This window comes from Panthera tigris, chromosome A2, assembly GCF_018350195.1.
Source record: "Panthera tigris isolate Pti1 chromosome A2, P.tigris_Pti1_mat1.1, whole genome shotgun sequence".
NCBI classification, from domain to species: domain Eukaryota; kingdom Metazoa; phylum Chordata; class Mammalia; order Carnivora; family Felidae; genus Panthera; species Panthera tigris.
The window spans coordinates 17,842,177-17,860,570 of NC_056661.1; the positions used below are offsets into that span (position 1 = coordinate 17,842,177).

The following is an 18,394-nucleotide window of genomic DNA, read 5'->3' on the forward strand; positions in this document are numbered from 1 at the left end:
CCCCCCCACTCCCAATCCTTTCCCTTTACCCGTGAGCACAGACTGTGGGGTCTTGTGAACTCTACAAATTCAAGGTCTTCCGATGGCAGACAAGAGAGCCACAAGCAGAATCTATGGCAGATCACTAGACCTCTCCCCATAGGGCATCTGATCCATCACCCACCCCCCTGCCACTGGCACAACCACTTAAAACCCACAGCTGGTAGGTCCGTGGCCTTCCTCTCAGGACATGCATGGGCACCCCCATCTCTGCAGCTCATGGCTGACCCCTCTCCCTCGGCCTTGGAGTCCTCCATGTTGTTGCTCTCCATGTCTCTGGTGCTGGAGTTGACTTCGATAGAAACAGAAGTGTCCTTGGAGGCGGCAGTCTAGGTCAGGGGAAGAGAGGGGCCGTAAAAAGCTGTCCCAGCTGTCACCTGACAGCCAAGCCAGGCAAGTCTGGTACCACCCCCAGGCTTTGGGCAGGTAGGCAGGCCAGGAACTGAAGCTTGGGACCCAGGGCTGCCAGACTGAAGGTGGTGGGGTTCTGACCAGCTCCAGGAACAGCCAGATTGGAAAAGGATCGTGGTGGTTGTTACTGTGTAACGCTTGTTACTGGCTTAGGATGTGGGAGAAAACAAAACTCCACCCAGAGCACTGACCCACCAGGGGAGCAAAGCAGGGGTCCTGGGGGCATCAGGGAGAAGAGGGGAATGAATGAGGTTAAGAAGTCAGGAGGCCAGGAGTCCCTGGCTCAGAGAGGCCCCTGCCTGTTTCTGGAGCTTCTTCAGTCGCTTCAGCTTTTGCTCCTGCTTCTTGACCAGCTTCTTCTTCCGGGAGATGAGGTGGTCAACATCCACACCGCACTAGAGAGAAATGTCAGAAGGGATGCAGACATTCTGGGGAGGTAAGGGACCCTATGACACTCACCCTGGGGACCCCAGGCCTCACCCTCTGCTTCAGCGCGTCGCTGTAGAGCTCGGCATTAGCAAAGTACATGGTGGCTGAGGAGCGGAAGATCTTCACGCCTGGGACCTCCCTGGCCTAGGGATGGGTCAGGGTTGGGGGTGGCTGAGCCCTCTGCTCTCCTGGTTGTATCTTGCTCTCCTGCTTTCCTCTCCTGTATGGCCCAAGGGCCCCCCATCACCAAGCCCCTGCCCTCCCAGACCTTGGGCCACAGGTTTGGCTACATAACCCTAACACCTCGTCCTGCTCCCTACCCCTCACCCCCACCACCCAGACCCTCAGCCAAGCCCGTCAAAGCTTCCTCCAGGGCACCCTGAACCTTCCCTTCCCATCTCCCCTCCCTTCTGTTAAAACCCAGGCTAGGCTCTTAGGCCTCCTCTTGGGTCTCCACCCCCCACTCTGTGGTCTGTTTTCTGCATGTACACAGAGACACCCTCCCCAGCTCCCATTCCACCCAGGACACAGTCCAGGTCTCTGCTCAGCACTTGGGCCTGCACAATGTGCCCCCACCTCCCTTTCCATCCAGCTGAGCTGCTCCCCCTCTTGACCACTCCTCCCTCTGCCTGATTATACTGTACTCAGACTCCAAGTCTCCAAGTCAGCAGGAATGGGCTTGTTTTATTCCACTGCCCCTACTATTAAGCATGAAACTTCTCAGGAGGTAAACGAATGATAGAGATGTAGGAACTCTGCTGATCAGATCACAAACAGCCTCTCCTTCACCCTCGTGTCCCAGGCTCCTGCCCCAGAGCTGCTCCACAGGATAAGACAGACCCCTCCCCTCAGGCTCCCATGGCCCCTGTATCCACTCCTCCTCTGTCCCCTCCTAGCTCTGAGGAGGGTGGCAGACTAGAACTCCTCCCCTGAAGCTCCAAGGACCAAAGCACCCTCAATCCCCAGGGTCTTTGCCAGGTGCAGACAAGACTAACAAAGGCCCATTCAGCCTCTGTCCCACCCCCAGGCCTCCTGCTCAGCCCCTGCCACCCACCTCTGAGTACTCAGCCACATCTCGGTAAATATCCGTGTCTGGCACCTGCCCCAAGACAGAGTAGCGGGGCCTGTGAAGGAGACCATGTGAGGAAGGGGCAGCGAGGGGGTACGAGGGAGCCTGGGTGACCCCCGAGATGCAGGAAGGCGGTGGGGAGAAAGTGTGGGCCTCGCTCCCTCACGAGCTGGGATGGGGGGACCCAGAGGGGAGACTCACAGCTGCGTACGGAACACCACAAGCAGCAGGGAGAAGACCACTGCAACGGCCAGGCCAAGGTCCAGGTTCAGCAGGATGGTGGCCACAAAGGTCACCAGCCAGATGAGCTAAAAGCAGAAGGGCAGCGGTCAACAGGCTCTAGAGGGGGCCCTGCTGTAGGTCCCCACCCCCACCCATGGGCTCACAGGCCTCTCACCAGATCCACTCGATTTGCCTTCCAGAGGGAACATATGTCGGTGAACTGCTTCAACATGCCCTTCAGGTTCACGATAATGACGGCTGCCAGGACTGCCTGGGTGAGGGGAGTGTCACCAGGGACTTCCGAGAGGCGCCCAGGTGCTGACAACCCTGACCACCCGGGCATGAGCCCCGCACGACGCTAGCCGCCACCTGCCCCCTGAACTGAACAACTTGGATCTCACTCGGAAGGGTTCCAATCCCTGATCCTTAACTCCAAATCCCACCCCAAAGAGCTCAACCTTGAAAAACAGGGCATGAGCTTGTGTCCCTGCCCCTCACCTAGGACCTGACTGATTTGAGCCCCTGGCCTGGCCAGGTCCCTCAAGCCTGGCTGTGGGGAGGAGGCGGCTCACCTTGGGCAGGTCTTGGAAGAGTTCCCCAAGTTTGACGATGATAATGAGGATGAAGAGGGAGGAGACAGCCCCAGCCACCTGCAGGGTGGGAGTGAGCAGGGGGGTGGGGTGGGGTGGAGGGTAGGGGAGCAGGGTGCAGGGAGGAGCGGGCAGGACCGCCCAGCCAGAGCGGTGTGCGTGCGCACAGATGCACACCCGCACCCGGAGCCCACCTGCGTGTTGCCCCCGGTGCTCTCCTGTACCAGGCTGCGGGACATGGAGCAGCTCACAGGGAAGCACCGGAAGAAGCCCCCGACGAGGTTACTGAGGCCGAGAGCCACCAGCTCCTGGTGGAGGGAAGTGCGGGTGTGTCATGTCTGGTCACCGTACCACTGTATCTAGGCCCAGGTGTCCCCAACCTCCATCCTCATTCAACAGCCTCCAGACTTGGCTACTGTCCCGAATGCCCTGGCTACTGTCCCAGTCCCCTGCGTGGCCCCAGCACATTTGTTTGCTGTTTCTTTTCTTTCTTTCTAATGTTTATTTATTTTTGAGAGACAGAGACAGAGCATGGGCGGGGGAGGGGCAGAGAGAGAAACACAGAATCTGAAGCAGGCTCCAGGCTGTCAGCACAGAGCCCAACATGGGGCTCAAACCCACAAACCGTGTGATCATGACCTGAGCCAAACTCGGATGCTTAACCGACCGACCGATCCACCCAGGCGCCCCTTGTTTGCTATTTCCCCCTGTCCCACCCGCTATACCACACACCGCCCCACCCCCACCCCCCAGGCCCTGGCATCTCTGTTTACCCAGCTGCCCCCATATCCTGCCGCCAGACCTGGTTGCTGTCCACCCGGTAGCCGTGCCTCAGGGCGAAGATCTTCCCCAGTGAGATGGCAATGGCGAAACCAACCACGGCGATGGTGAAGGCGTAGCCCACAAGACTGGCGAACAGCTGGGGGCTGGGGGCCACTGGGGGCACCAGCCTGCAAAGGGCATCTGTGAGGCCAAAGGAGGGTGCTGGTCCTGGCCGCCCACCCCTCCCTAACCCGACAGGGGCCAGAGCTCACCCTGCGGGAATGTTGCCCACGACATCCACCCCAAATCTGTGCTTCAGACCCACGCCATAGGAGATGCCTGTGGCTCCGATGAGCTGGGGGGAGAGGACAGTCAGAGTGTGGAGAAACCACTTTGGCAGGGAAGAAGGGGGCCTGAAGCGAAGCCTTCAGGAGATGGGGAGAAGTGGACGACCGGGTAAGGTGCTGTTTGGGGACTGGAAGGCACCAACATGGGACCTTTCTGCTGTGGTTCCAGCCACTCCCCAGGAACTCTCCCTGGTGCCCACTCTGGCTGGTCTTTAAATCCCCGAGGGTACCTGCTGGCAGGGACATATCCTCCCTTGCCCTTCCCCCCTGCCCCGAAGAATCCGAACCGTGAGCAGTTCCCCAGGGAGCGGCAGGGGCAGATGTCGCTGCAGTTTGTCATTCAGCAGTTTCACCAGCACCAGCACCACTCCTGCCACCAATGCGGTGACCACAGTGCCAACCACGCTCTGGGGCAGCTTCCAGCAGACCTCCAGAACTGTCTGAGGGGAGGCAGGGTCACAGCCAGCACTCCAGATGGTGGAGCACACCCTACACGTCCCTCCTCCCACCCTCACTCACATAGATGAGGGACAGCGGCCCAGAGCGGCTGCTCAGTTGGAGGCCAAACACATACTTGAGCTGCGAGACGAAGACCTGTATGGACGCGGCTGTGGTATAGCCGCGGACCAGAGGCTCTGACAGGTAGGTGACCACGAAGCCGAAGTGGACCAGGCCCAGCCCCACCTGTGGGGTGGCCAAGGACAGTCAGGGAAGACAAAGGCCCTCAGGGCAGTTAGAGCACAGCCCGGGGCAGGTGGGATCCAAGGGGCATGAGTGAACAGCAATAGTGAGAAGGGCAGCGATGGTCAGACAGGGGAACTGGCAGGTGAGGGTGGGGATGGGGTTGGCAGCAGTGGGGGTCGGAAACACGAACTCCTGACTGCTCCACACCTGGAAGAGGCCGACCAGGACACTGAGTGTGGCGGTCAGTTGCACCCGGGCAGCGTCTCTGGCCTCCTCATCGACTGTAGCATTCTCAGCCTGCAGGAAGTCCTCATCCGGGGCCAGGGATTCCGTCACACTGCCCACCATTACAGACATGACAGCAAAGGTACCTGCAGGGACAGGTCAGGGCAGGTCTGAAGGGGAGAGGGCACTGCCCTAACCAGGAGCCCTGTCCTTAAGGCAGAGGCCAGGAGACATTCAGCTCTAGACAAGTATCTTCAGACTATGCCATACAAACAGAGGCAATGCTGGTGGTCATGTATGAACCCAGAGCTCAGGGGCTCTTGAGGGTGGCTAGAAACGTTGGCCCTGCATCGTCTGCCCTGTTCCACTCATGTCCATCGGCTCAGAATCATTCCCCTCGTGGAAGGTGAAATGAGGAAAGAGGGACGGCCTGTCTCAGGCTAGTCAGGCCTCTGCCAAGTTCTGGGCCCCTTGCAATGCCTCACACACATCCTCCCGGAGCCAGGAGCTATCCTGAATCTGTGGCCCCACAGTCAGAGGCCTAGTCCTGCCTGGGAATGACCTTGGGCCAGTCTCCCAGTAGCCCAACACCAATGCTGTCCCCTTCCCTAAGTTCCCTTGCCCTCCTCAGCCTGCCCTCATCCTGTCCTCCATGGGGGAACGTGGACATCCTCCTGCAAGGCTGAGGCTGGCTCCACTCACCCACGGAGATGTGCCGGGAAGTGCCAAACAGAAAGTAGATGAACACAGGATAGAAAGAGCTGTAGAGGCCAAACACGGGGGGCAGTCCAGCAAGGAGGGCATAGGCCAGGCCTGGAGGCGAAATGGTAGCAATGTAGGCTTGGAAGGCTGGGCCTTGAAAAGGATGAGGGAATCCCAGCCCTAGGTCATGGTCCATAGTTCCAGGGGCAGGGCTCAAAGCTTCAGATGGGGGTGGGGGGGTGGGTGGGCACAAGACCACAGGGCTTCCGGGCCAGGGCCTTGAAGGGCTGCAGATCACCCCCCAAAGACTGAGGGTACAGCCTCTGGGTCAGGTATGGCTCACCCTGTGGTAGCTGCATAATGGCCACACTCAGGCCAGCCAACAGGTCACCTAGGAGCCAGTCACGCACGGGATACCGGGGTAGCCACGCCAAAACTGGGAGGTGTTGGAGGAGAAGGGCTCGGGCCCGAGTGTAGGAGCACCTGAGGACACAATGGTAGGCATTGGGAACACAGTCTACCTAAGTCCTGTCGGTGCCCCCAGCCCCCAACCTCAGCCTTACTGAAACCAGGTTCGCCACTGGTGGGTCTCGGTGGCTGAAGTCAAGCAGCCCAGTTCCTCCAGCTGTTCCTGATTCAGCAGTGGCCGTTCCACGTAGTAGTTTCGCTTCCTCAGCTCCATGGCCTGCGTCACAGGCAACAGTGCCTCTGTGTCCCTCTGACTGGGGTGGCGAGACCAGAGTCATAGTGAGTTTAACCCTGGTCCAACCTCCCTCACACTTCCACCTGGAGTCAGAGAATCATCCTCAAGATCTAGGTAGGTCCAGCTCCCAGCTGGCCCCACGCCCTGCCAGTGGCAATCCCTGAACTTTGTCTAGCACAAGTCTCTCACTGGGCCAAAGTTCCCTACAAAAACACATCAGGATGAATACAATCCATACCTCCAACCCAGGGACAGCTGTGAGCGCTCTACCAGGTCCAGGTCCCAGGCTGACCGGTCCCAGGTCCCCCCCAGCCCATCCCCCAGCCAATCCCCGTTTAGTCTCTGAGTCCTTATCCAGCTGCTCCATGAGCTCCGTGCTGGCCATCTGAGAGCACACGCAAGGAAGGGATCCAGCAACCAGGGTTCCGGCTCTTCAGGCAGGCTGTTCTTTAGAGGGGCTCCCCTCTAAGGGAAGGAAGGTGCTGAGGCTAAGATTGCCCCTGGGCCTCCAGCCCCAGGGTCCAGGTTGTGGACAAACTCAGGCTTAATCTCACAAAGCCAGGGAATGGTTCTCACCCGGAGAAAGGGGTCTCACCTGGAAAGGCAAGCTCCCACTCAAAGTGGGAAGATCCCCCCCCCCCAAGAACTCCTGTTCCCAGGTGAGATCTCACGTAGGGGAAAGCTCTCAACTGACAGGAAAGTTTTCATCAGCCAGGTATGTCCTGTCTTGGGAGAATCTCTTATCTACCCAGGCTCCCACCTGAAGCGGGAGGTGGATCTCCTCTAGGAATAGGAGATCTGGAGGCGAGGGAATTCTTAAGGGGGCGGGGGGGGGGTAGCTCATACTGAGAAGGAAGCTTTCTCAGTGGGGAAAGTGTTCACCTACCAGTAAAGTCCTCATGTGGAAGGTACTCTCACCTAAGAGAAGCTCTTACCTGGGGGAGGGTCCCACCTGGAATGGGTGAAAGCTTTCACCTGAGAATAGATCTCCGCTGCGCAGGAATCTTCCCTGAGGGGAAACTCCCCTGCTGGGAAAATTTTCAGGAAAGTTCTGATCTGTGAGCTCTGACCTAGGGGTAGGATCCCACCGGAGGGGTAGGAACTCTCCTGGGAAGAGCCTCTAACCTGGATGTCCTGCTTGGAGAAGGGAGTAGAGTGCGCACAAGGAAGATCCTCAGAGACTCTTGGCACCGCAGTCTCACAGAGATCTTTGAGCCCCCTTGCCCCTCCTCCGTGAGTCACGCAGGTCTTCTTAAAGCGCTCCCCACCACCCATCAGAGCGCGTGTTTGGAGGGCGGGGCCTAGATCATTGGCCCCTCCCTCTGGGAGGGCACCGCAGCCCTTCCAGCCGTATCCCAGTATCCGGGATCAGTTGTACAGCTAGGTGGGTTTAGGACACCGTTATGGACTCGGTGCAACGACCTCCCGCCCCAACGCGCCCATCGGCGCACCTCCTGGGCCGGGTCTCCGCCACACTCAGCCGCCTCCCGCGGCCCGAAGCCAGCTCGCGGGCGGCGTTCGAGTGGCTTCCCGCACAGTCCTCAGGAGAGAGGGTCGCGCCAGTTCCCGCCCCCATCCGTCGCTTCAGGGGATAGCTGCCTGCAGAAAATCGGCAAAGCGGCAAACAGAGGCGTTGCAGGCAGATGCCTGCTCCGGACTTGGCGGTACGCCTTCGGAGCTAACCCAAGCCGGCTTCTGCACCGAGACCACGCGGCGGCTCGCGGACACAGACACGGGGAACCAGGGCCACGCCCTGCACTCACCCCAACGCTTCCGACAGCCCCATGGCCAGCGGGCTGTCAATTGCCGGCTGCTGCAGGAACTGGGGCTGGAGGCCGCTGAGGCTCGGGAGGCGGGGCCGGGATGAGGACCTTCGGCACTCTCCGAGGGGCCAATCCCCGGATAGGACAGGGAAGGCTTGGACGAATCAGAGTGGTCGGGCGGGGCCTAAGTGACACGCTTTAGGCTGGGCGAGCCCCAAGGCGGAAGATTTAACCCCTTCCTCCCCTGCGGCCTGGTTAGTACTGCCGCTCCTGGCTCACTTTTAATCTCCTGTCTAAACCTGATAGAACTGCAGAACTGGGACTAAAGACCTGCGCGGAGCTGGCCATAGCCGCGGCCCCAGGTCCCTGAGTACGACAAAGGCGAATACCAAGTCTTGGCTTCTCGCGGAAGGACCCCACGGGATGGGGCGAGAAACCCGCCAATGGGCTGCCTGCGGGCGCTACTGATGGCCAGAGCCATAGCTCTCCTTGGGGTATCAGGTCTCTGCGGGCGCCACCTTCAGTCTCTCCTCTTAAGATCAGGCAATGTCTGACACCGAAGGTGCCCTAGGCTGCCCTTCAACTCTGGACACCCAGACCCAGAATGAGACTGAGAGTTTCCCTTCCTCCATACAGAGCACAGCCTGGCATCTCGGTTTCTGTCCAAAGATTTCTGCCTGAGCAGAGAAGGAACGCGATGTCCTAGCCAGCTCCAAGTCCTAGAGGCTGGTGGGGGTCAGTGCTGTTAATGGGCTGAGGGGTTAGCAAGGGCAGTTCTTAGGGTTGATTGGGCCCCTAGCCAGGGCAAATTCGAGGTTACAATTGCACACCCTGAAGACCAAGTCATCATGCTGCCACCTTGAGAGAGAGGAGTTTCCCTGGCACTTTACTCCCAGCACCTGTGCTCGTACTTCAGGCCCCAATCACAAGGCGCCAGGCCAGAATTAAGGGTGAAAGAGATGGGAACCTGGTCCAAATGTCAGACGAAATGTGCTAAAAATAACTGAATATTGAGGGGGGTGCAGAGCTCAGATTTCTCCCAAAGGTCAACCTGGCCTGAATCATTCATAGCCTCCTTCCTACCCTACACCCCCACCCCCAAACAGAAAGAGGCAACAACCATTTTCTATAGAAGTTTATTCCCAAAACAGAGCGCGGCTTCACGGAACAATTTACACAGACAGGGAAAGGGCCACTGGGCTGGAGCAGGGGACCCCCACCGAGGGACATCTATAGAACCTAGGACATAGCAAGGACGACCCCCTCTCCCCACAGTGGGCCCCTTAACCCTTCAAGGGCTGGGGTCATTCTGCTGGGTAAGGAGAGCTGGGGTCCTGGCTGGCGGATTTGGCACCAGTCAGTGAAGAAGAACTTTTAATCTCCTTGGAAACTGCCTCCCAAGAGTATGTGCGGGGAAGGGGCAGGGGGGTGTCTGCACAGAACCCCCTACAACCCTGCACAACCCATTGTTCGTAGCGGCAAAAGGATGCCCGCTCTGGAGGATTTCTGGGTCTGCTGTTCAACAGGGGGCTCAGGGCTGGCCTTTGGCCTGGGAGAGGTAGAGGCTAGAAACTCCTCAAGATGGCCAGGTCCAGGGTCCTCAAGCCCCTCTCCCATCTTCTCTATCTTTCACTTGTAAACAAAGGGGGGGGGGGGAAACACATTCTCAACTGTAAACAAAGTGTAAAAGTTCAAAGTTTTCAGTTGTAAACAAACTTGTAAAATGTTTGAAATCTTGACCTGTAAACAAAGTAACAAAATCTAAAAGTCCCCAGTTCTGGACATCAGACAAAGTAATAAAAGAGAGTTTTGTGAACAGGGTCCTAACAGTCATTTTTCCCTATAGGAGAAAATAGAGTAGGATGGAACTAGTTACTGCAGCCCAGGTGCCAAGGGCCAGGGAGGGTCCTGTAAACATGGGAGGCAGTGGCACCTACATTCTGTGTCTTCAATTCCCTTGTTTTTGCTCCCCTTGCCCCCACTCCTACCCTACCCCTCGGAAGAAATTCTAGCACAGGGCAGGGTCAGGGCATCGAATGGCACCATGGACAACTTTTGCTCATAGCAGGGGTAGGGGCTGGCAAATGACCCCCTAGTCCACCCTCTGCAGGAATGTCTGAACAGAGGCCTGAGCCCCTCCCCAGGAGAGAAAGGGAAGCCTTGCTCTGTAAACATGACATCTGCTGCTCCACCAGCACCCCACAGCATCAGTCCTAGGTCATAAGGCAGTAAGTGGCAGGGACTCCACATAATAAACACACACATCCACGGGGAGGGGCAGCGTGAGCAAGCCCTGTGAGGAGATCAGAGGACCCCCGTTTCCAAGACCAACCCCTTGTCCCTGAAGTTTGGCCCTTGGGGCATCCAAGAAAAAGCAAAGATCAGCTCTGTACTTTGGGCCCTAACAATATTCAGATCAATGGGTGGGAGGCTACTTGCCCTCCCTGTCTGAATCCGCCCCAGTAAGATGAGAGGAAAGAGCATATGGTTTGCCAGGGACCCAAATGGGGCCAAACTCTACCCTCTGTCCCCTTCCCCTCCCAGCCCAGCCTCAGAACCCCAGGAGACAGAAAAGCTGAAAAATAACATAAGCATATCTCTCTGGTTACAAAGGTACAAAACGTATAAAAGTCCTCCTTTCAGTTCTTCCCCCTGCACCTGTTACACGCATGGCGGGATTTGCTCACAGAGAGAGCAAGGAGCCTCAGCACTGCAGCAACAGGGAGAGCTGGGGGGTGGGCAGGAGGCTGCCTGGGGATCAGCCCCTGACTCCCGGAGTCTCTTCTGTTAGCTCTAATCTTCCATTGCCCTCAGCCATTCCTGGTCCGTGAGTCTGCCCCTCAGGAGTGCCCCTCGCTTCTGGGAACTCTGCAGAGTTGAATGCGGTAGTCAGAGGTGGTTGCTGAGAGAATTCAGTCAGGGGGCTCTGGGCTTCCACCACAGCCTGGGCCCCCGCCAACTTCCCTCAACCCCATCACCTTTGCCTCTCAGTCCCCAGCCCCCTTACACCCATTTCAGGGTTCTCAAGCCCCTTTACCCCTTCTGCACCCCAAGACTCATCAGCAAGGCCCCGCGGCCTCCTGTCTTCTCTCTAGGCATTCAGCGAGCACCTACTATGTACAAATACTACATTAAGCACTTGACAGATTTTCGTCTCAAAAAATCTCCACATCTCAGAAAGTTTGTCACTACAGACACATTTTACAGATATGGAAACAGAGACTCGGAGAAGTCAAGTGTGATTCCCGAACCCAAACCCCTGCTCAGCCCCCCAGGCCCACCCCCGACCCCCACCAGTCAGACCCCAAAGTTGGGCTGCAGTTGGGTCCAGGCAATACTCATAGCTCTCCCTCAACCCTCCCCCAGCACCCTTCCAGAGTCCCTGGCACCAGGCCCCAAGTTCCCTGCTCCTCCTTCCTTTCTCTTCCTCGGACTCTGCCTGGGTTCTATTGGCCTCCTGTCCCACACCTGGGGTCCCCTTCTCCCCAAAGCCTCCTTTCGCCCTGCGGCCCTCCACAGAGCCTGACCTAGCTGTTCCTCCTTCTCAAAACTCAACTCTCCTCCTCTTGGTTTCCAAAGCCTCGCAGCCCTTGTTTCCTCCCCACTCCTCTGGCTCCTGTGTATCCAGCTGCTTCCCAGGTACGACTGCTTTTCCCTACCCCACAGATGCCCCATTGGCACCTGAAACGCACCAGGTCCCAGCTCAGTTCCTACGTGCTCCACCTCACAGTGCCCACAGGCACGAGGAACCTAACATTGACTAAATCAATCGATCAATCAATGGATAAGTGACTTACTTTCAAAGTTAGCTCTTCAGCCTGGAATATAAGATGCCCATATCCTGGCACCACTTCTGGCCCCTCCTTATCCCATACCACCTCCTAAACAAAGCCTCTCAGGCAATGCCTCTTCCTCTCCTCCTTGCCCCTTCCACATACCAGGTTACCTCCTACTGCCAAGCCTTGGCACCTGCTCTCACCCCCTCCTCTTGTTCAAGCCCTTCGGAAGGCACCTATCTCTCTTCCTTCGCCCAGGAGGTACAGGGGAGGGTGGCTGGCACCAATCATACACCCTGCAAGTTCCGGCTAATCACACCACCATTCTCCGCCAGATTTCTGCCCCCAGCCCATGGCACCCTGGCTGTGCTAAGCCAGGGCCAACCCATACCCCATTTTGTGGCAGAACACAGGCCAGGGTACACAGGAGGTTGTCTTAAGCTGATGAGGGTAAGGGCAAGTGGCTAGAGCCTGCTTACTCTGAGTCTGGAGATAGCTCTGAGATGCTGTGGGATGTGGCAGAGCGTGGTGTGGAGGGCCCAAGCGCAGAGGCTGTGGCAGAAGGCGTGGCAGTGGTGTGAGGGCCCGAGGGCGTGCTTGAGGACTGCACAGAGGAGAGAGCCGAGGAGTTGAAGGAGGCAAGGATAGAGGAGAGAATGTCCAGCTGCTCTGTAGAGGGGCCATGGCTAGGGCCACTGGCTGGGTCCTCCCTAACTCTGAGCAGCTGCGGGGGTGGCCCGAGGCCTTCTCGTGAGGGGTGCCGGCTAGGCACACGGTCCAGCTGCTCCCCTGAGTTCGATCTCCTGGACAGAGAATCCAGGGGCCGGGATGGCAAGAGGGGGTCCCTTGAGAGTTGCCGCTGGGGAGACAGGGGCAGAGGCGGGGGCTGTGGGTCAAGGTTCCGGGCACTGTGGGGCAGGGGCAGTGTGCTCAACCACTCGCAAGGCGCCCTTAGGTCCAGAGCATCCCGCGACCCGAAGCGGCCGGCCCTGGCACCAGGGTAGTCCCTCGGTGGCTGCCTCCGTGGTAGGGTGCTGCCCCGGTCCCTGGGCTCCAGGCGGCCTGGCGCGGCATCCAGGCGTTCTTGGGAACCTGGCCGACTCAGGGGATGAAGCATAGGGGCAGGGGCCTCCTCCAGTCGCTCACGGCTGAGTTGCCGCCGGAGGAGCAGGTCCAGCTGTTCCCGAGAGGAGTAGCGGCTGGCTGGCTGTGAAAGGCTGCCTGTGGGCCCTCCAGCATAGATACGACCATAGGAGGCAGCTGGCACAGCACGGTGGCCCAAGGTGGCTGCACGGCACCAGGACAGCTCAGGGGCACCCCGGGTCTGTGGCACCAGTGGGTACTGCAATCGGTTCTTCAGGATGCCTGTGTGAGGAACAAATGGGAGTAAAGTAAGTATGTGGGGCAGGGGGTGGCAGACACTCCCTGGGGCTAGGGATGCAGCTGCCCCTGGGATCCCTGTGACAAAGGGTTGGAGACAGAAACCCCTTGGGGAGGGGCAGAGGCAGCCCCTGGGGATCCCACTGCGACAGCAGGATAGGGCTTAGAGTGGGAAGGCAGTCATCCCCTGGGTCGGGACAGCGTCAGTCTCCAAGGTGCAGGAGTAGAGGCAGACCTCCCCTTGAGATCAGAGGAGGAGCAACCCCCAGGTCCTGGCGATGCAGGTGAGGCTCAAAGGGGCAAGAATCCCCTGGGCTAGGGTAGAAGCAGTCTCTGGGGTCCCTGAAGTACAGGACAAAGTCAGGGGTCGTACCTTTCCTCTGGCGCTGGGCCCGGCCCAGGGAGGTTTCATCTCCACTAGTCAGGGCCAGGTCCGGCTGGTTGTTGTTGGCTGCGTCCTTGCTGGTGTCCAGCCCCAGGCGCCTTTCGGAGCCCCAGGTCTGCAGAGCACAGGGAGTGGCCTCACATTCCCCCAGGGCTGGCCAGTAGGACAGAAGGTCATTGCCATCCACGTCTGTGGAGCCAGAGCAGGTTACAGGAGCCTCTGAATTGACCCCATTGATTCATGACCCCTATGATCCAGACTCAGTGACCACCCCCCTAACCCTGACCCTAATGACTCCTGAAACTCTGGCTGTACTGATTGAGCAGAGGTAGGAACAAGAGAGTGTTTCTCAGAAATCAATGGACCCATGGAGAGGGTTACTGGTGAGCCTGCCACTCTGGAGGTGGACAGAGAGTAGGGGTGGAGGGACTTGATGGCTGAGGGGTCAAGAAAAATCCTGGAAGAAGAAACCAGGCTGAACCCCAACCCTCATGGAAGAAGAGGGGCTGGAAGAATGACATGTCACCCTGTAACATCCCTGACTCTGACCTTGACCTTGTTGCCCAGGCTATTCCTGGACCTCTAGCCAGCAGAACCACTAGGAAGATAAGGAGAGGTGTGCAGGGGCCTAATGATGACCCCAGGTTCCCAATAGGCTGGTCCCAGGAATCTTCAGGGGATATCAGCGTCCCTGGGTCACACCCAAGTGGAATATGGGGTGTCCCTTGGTCACCCATGGGGTCAGAGATACCCCCTCACCTTTGGGGTGAGTGAGGAGCCTCTCACTCTGGGCTGCCCGGCGGAGTGGACGCTGGAAACGCCCCCGTGTCCGGCCATTGTCCTCGCTTTCTGAGGATGGAATGGACAGACTTCTCTCCTCCTCCAAGGACAGGTCGCTGTCAGAGTCAGAGTCTGCAGCTAGAGTTGGGAAGATCAGAAGGAGGAAGGCACATCAATGGCTCAGGGAGATGAGGAACTTGGGGGTCAAGAAAGAGCCTGGAGCTGAGGGTCTTGGGTTAGCTACAGCAGGGAGCTGGGGCTGGGAACCTAGGTAGAGTCTGGAGTGGGGGTCAGTACAGAAGGGCTGGGACTTGGCAGGAGAACCAGGTGCCTCCTGGGGCAGTGACCTGCAGGGAGCTCGCCCCACTGCAGTCAGCTGCTGCTCTCAAGAAAGGGAAATGGTGGGGAGATCCTCTGCCTCCCTTCCCCCGCCCCGGCCCTGGCCCCTACCTCCACCAGCATCTCGATGGAACATGGCCACATCCAGGTCAGTGGGGCCAGCATGAGCCTGGAGGCTGTGGTCAGTGTGGTCAGCAGCTGAGCCATGTCGAACCAGGACATTGTCCCTGGAAATGCAGGAACCACCCCCTCCCATCAAAGAGGGATGTGATGGGGTGCTTTGGAGGCTGGGGTGGCTGTGAGCACATAGCCAACTGCTGTGGAATGGCTCTGAAAGCACCCCTGGGTATGTGGCAAGAGGCATCTACGGCAGAAGTAGTAGCGGGGGAACCAGGTGCCAAGATGGGTAGAACCATCATCCCAGGACCAGTAATGCCACCCTCTGGTCAAGTGGGACTGGTCTGAGCTATATGTCCTCCTCCCAAGAAGGCTGCTCTGCTCACCTGAGGTAGCCGCGGCCCCGCTGGCTGTCTTGGTCCTGGGTCCGGCCAGAGCGAGCACTGCTCACTGAGGAGACAGTGGAGGCACCCAGGGTGATGCGGATAAGGCCACTCTCTTCAAAGAGGGCCGTGTTGTTGTAAGCCCCGTGCCCCTACAGGAGGTGGGTGCAGACAGGAGTGTGAGCCAGCTCTGGAGAGGCCTCCAACCCTGGCCTCTCGGGGCCCCCGGCCTGACTCCCCAGCCCTGAGAGCCCCTCACCGTGCCAGGCGCTGGCCTTGCCTCCTCGGGCGCTGCTTTTCTAGCCAGACAGGCTGGTGTCCAGGCAGCCCGGGCATCTGCATTCAGGACACAGAAGAGCAGCAGCACTGCCAGGCCCTGTGTCAGTAAGGGTCAGCATGGGGTCAACGAGGGGTTACCGAAAGTCAGTGAGAGATCAGAAATGAGTCACAGGTCAGAGGGGGGCCAGCAGGGGGTCAGTCGAGGCTCATATAAGTCACTGTGGGTCAGCAAGGGGGATCAGTCATTGCAAGTCAGTGTGAGGGAGTGAGGGGTCCAGGGGTGATCCAGTAAGGGAGTCAGGGAGAATCTCGGAGGCGTCAGAGTGGCCCAAGTGACTAAGTCAGTGGAGGTCTGTGTGGACCAGCAAGTGGCCAGGAGCCACAGTGCTGGGGAAGGAAGTCCAGGACGGGCACCCTACCTGGCATCAGTCATCCAGAGGAGTCAGCTCTAGACTGGGCTCGATGGCCTGCCCAGGGTTTGGGCCACCCTGCTGAAGCCCCACCAGGCCGGAGGTGGGGAGGGGTGCCAGTTACCTGGAGCCCGCAGAGTGCAGCATGGAGGTAGTGGAAGGCCAGGACACTGTGGTTGACTGCCAAGAGGCCGAAGAGCCAGGAGGCACTGACCAGGAGAAGCAGCAGAAAGCAGCTGCGAAGGCTCCTGCTGCGGAACAGGGAAGGACACAAGGGGACAAGCATGCGTCATGCAGGGCTCATGCGGGGGACACACAGGGGTCATGGAAGGACAGGAAATCACAAAGGAACATGGCAGTCTCCAGAGGACACTAGGGGAGACAGGAGGTCACCAAAAGAACCAGGAGGATAGTTAGGGAGCCATGAGGGGACATGGGGAAAATATGTGGCCAGTAGGGGCAGGCTATGAGAGAAACGTGGGAGATAGGTGGGACACGGGGGCAGGGGGCACAGTGAGCCACCCAGGCCAAGGGAGACTCAGGGGAGACAGCAGGGCAGAGCATGTGTGGGGCCAGAGTATGGTGAGGGCACCAGACAGGGGCTGGCCAGGGCAGGTAGGACTTCACCTCCCCACCCAGAATCTGGAGCTCAGCCTGCCAAGGAAGGGACTGCCATTCTAAGAATCCCCCGCTTCCCCCAGCCAGACAACTCACAGCACAGAGGTCTTCTTGGCCTCCCTCTGCCCAGTGGAGCAGGATGTGCGGGCAGTGAGGAGAAGCATGGTCCCATTCATCTGGACCCATGGCCAGACATGTGGAGCAGGGGCAGGACAGAGAGAGAGGCAGTGAGAGAGGGACAGGGACAGAGAGAGACCAAGACACAGAGAGGCAGAAGCAGTGAGAAACACATGCACACAGGCGCGCGCGCACACACACACACACACACACACACACACACACAACAGGGAGATCAGAAACAGAGAGGCACTTTGGCTCAGAAAATGTCCGAGATAGGGAACCAGAGAGGGACTGAGAAAGGGAAATAGAGATCCGCAGAGAGAGATTGGCAGCCAAGTTTCTGACCCCACACTTCCCATCTCTGTGCCAGTCGAGTGGAGAACAGAAATTGAGGCCGAGGCCTGGAAACCTGCCGACTGCCACCCGGCACCCCTCCACCAACACCGCCGCACCTGCTGCAGAGCACGCAGGTGGCACCAGGTACAGCACACTCACCACGATGACCAGGATGACAGGGCCTGCGAAGCTCCACATGAGGGGTTCATGGACCGAGATCCAGCAGAAGTCAGGGTTCCCATAGCCCTCTGGATCCAGGCCGACAGCAAGGCCTGTAGGGGAGGAGAGGAAGGACTGAAGGGGTATGTTCTAGAGCAGCTGACCTTCTCATGCCAGGGGTGGGGGCACAGCGGGCTCCCTGCTGAGCACATGGCGTGGTGGGGGGCAGGGATGGAGGTTGGGGTAATGATCGGGACTGGGGGCGGGGGCAGGAGTCAGGCCACGTGATAGGTACAAGCCAGGGGTCGCAGGCCCGGATGGGCCAGGGAGCAGAGCCCTCACCCAGCAGCACGGCAGGGACGCCCCAGCCCAGGGCGTGGTAGAAGCGCATGGCGCCACGGTCCACGTTGCGGGGCTCAACCTGCATGCGGTAGAGGTGCAGCCCCTGCACGAGGAGCCACGCGAAGGTGCTGAGGAAGAAGTAGTGCAGGAGGATGGCGACCGCAGTGCACACCAGCTGAAGGCAGGGTTGGGGGGCGTCAGCACCACTCCTGCCTCACCCCGCTTCTGACCCCTAAACCACAGCACCTTGACCCAGCATCGTGCCCCAAACCCGGGCCCCAACCTGAGCATCCCTGACCCCTGACCCTGAGCTTTGGCTCCAGGACTTCCTGAGCCAGGTAAGGCCATCGAGACACAGGTCCCCTGGCCCCGACCCTGCACCTGGTTGTGGGTCCTGTGGATCCCCAGCAGGAAGAGGAGCTCTGCCACGCCCAAGGCAGCCGCCACGTTGGCATGGATCGCACGCATGTTGGACTTGAGGCTGCGCAGGCTCAGCAGGACCGCTGCAGTCAGAAGCAGCGCGGCCACAGACACTGCCATGACCACATGTGTGAACACCGCCAGCAGCTCCAGGTCACCCTCCAGCCGCTGTGGAGACAAGGATGGTCACTGGGGGTGTTGGTCACCCCTGCCCTTTGGCCTGCCCACGTCCTCAGGACTCTGAACACAGTCCCACCTCACGGGGCGAAGCATCCATGAGAACTCCAAAGGTGCCTGTCCGGCTGCAGCGACATCGAGCATGAGACCCATTCCTGTGTACCAGCTCACAGTCCCGTGCCGTCCACATGCCATGCTGGTCCGCCCTGCAGCCACAGGGCAGTTAGACCTATCATCCCCACGGGAAAGTGCCCCGTGGCCTGGCGAGGGGTTGTGACAGACAGTGGGGAGGGGCAGGGGGCCTGAAGCTGAGGAGCCACATTCCTCATTGGCCTGGGTGCCTAGGGACATTGGTAGGGGCCCCAGGGGCAGGCTGGGCTCCCCAGGGGCCAACAGGGGACCAAGGGTTTCCGGAGCGGAGGTTCTC

At 59.0% G+C, this 18,394-nt stretch overlaps 1 protein-coding gene across 7 annotated transcripts in view; it reads right to left on the reverse strand.

Annotated features, from left to right (window-relative positions):
- LOC102957611 (cadherin EGF LAG seven-pass G-type receptor 3) overlaps nucleotides 1-18,394 on the reverse strand; it is a 36,588-nt gene that overhangs the window by 1,775 nt on the left and 16,419 nt on the right. The window contains exons 23-50 of one of the 7 annotated variants that reach the window (XM_042978870.1): nucleotides 18,047-18,173; nucleotides 17,752-17,958; nucleotides 17,371-17,545; nucleotides 17,029-17,141; nucleotides 16,510-16,589; nucleotides 15,920-16,046; nucleotides 15,366-15,482; nucleotides 15,110-15,258; nucleotides 14,718-14,833; nucleotides 14,247-14,405; nucleotides 13,476-13,676; nucleotides 12,202-13,087; nucleotides 6,044-6,202; nucleotides 5,824-5,963; nucleotides 5,481-5,591; nucleotides 4,761-4,924; nucleotides 4,389-4,553; nucleotides 4,157-4,309; nucleotides 3,795-3,877; nucleotides 3,563-3,710; nucleotides 2,955-3,068; nucleotides 2,743-2,820; nucleotides 2,346-2,441; nucleotides 2,150-2,256; nucleotides 1,934-2,003; nucleotides 931-1,023; nucleotides 750-845; nucleotides 198-368 (exon numbers count right to left, since the gene is read on the reverse strand). In XM_042978870.1, coding sequence (XP_042834804.1) covers nucleotides 198-368; nucleotides 750-845; nucleotides 931-1,023; nucleotides 1,934-2,003; nucleotides 2,150-2,256; nucleotides 2,346-2,441; nucleotides 2,743-2,820; nucleotides 2,955-3,068; nucleotides 3,563-3,710; nucleotides 3,795-3,877; nucleotides 4,157-4,309; nucleotides 4,389-4,553; nucleotides 4,761-4,924; nucleotides 5,481-5,591; nucleotides 5,824-5,963; nucleotides 6,044-6,202; nucleotides 12,202-13,087; nucleotides 13,476-13,676; nucleotides 14,247-14,405; nucleotides 14,718-14,833; nucleotides 15,110-15,258; nucleotides 15,366-15,482; nucleotides 15,920-16,046; nucleotides 16,510-16,589; nucleotides 17,029-17,141; nucleotides 17,371-17,545; nucleotides 17,752-17,958; nucleotides 18,047-18,173 — 4,405 coding nt within the window. Of the gene's footprint in view, nucleotides 1-197; nucleotides 369-749; nucleotides 846-930; nucleotides 1,024-1,933; nucleotides 2,004-2,149; nucleotides 2,257-2,345; nucleotides 2,442-2,742; nucleotides 2,821-2,954; nucleotides 3,069-3,562; nucleotides 3,711-3,794; nucleotides 3,878-4,156; nucleotides 4,310-4,388; nucleotides 4,554-4,760; nucleotides 4,925-5,480; nucleotides 5,592-5,823; nucleotides 5,964-6,043; nucleotides 6,203-7,118; nucleotides 7,212-7,308; nucleotides 7,712-7,946; nucleotides 8,026-8,847; nucleotides 10,815-12,201; nucleotides 13,088-13,475; nucleotides 13,677-14,246; nucleotides 14,406-14,717; nucleotides 14,834-15,109; nucleotides 15,259-15,365; nucleotides 15,483-15,919; nucleotides 16,047-16,509; nucleotides 16,590-17,028; nucleotides 17,142-17,370; nucleotides 17,546-17,751; nucleotides 17,959-18,046; nucleotides 18,174-18,394 lie in introns of those variants that run through there. The other 6 variants (XM_042978868.1, XM_042978867.1, XM_007088477.3 and 3 more) reach the window with 6 other exon arrangements.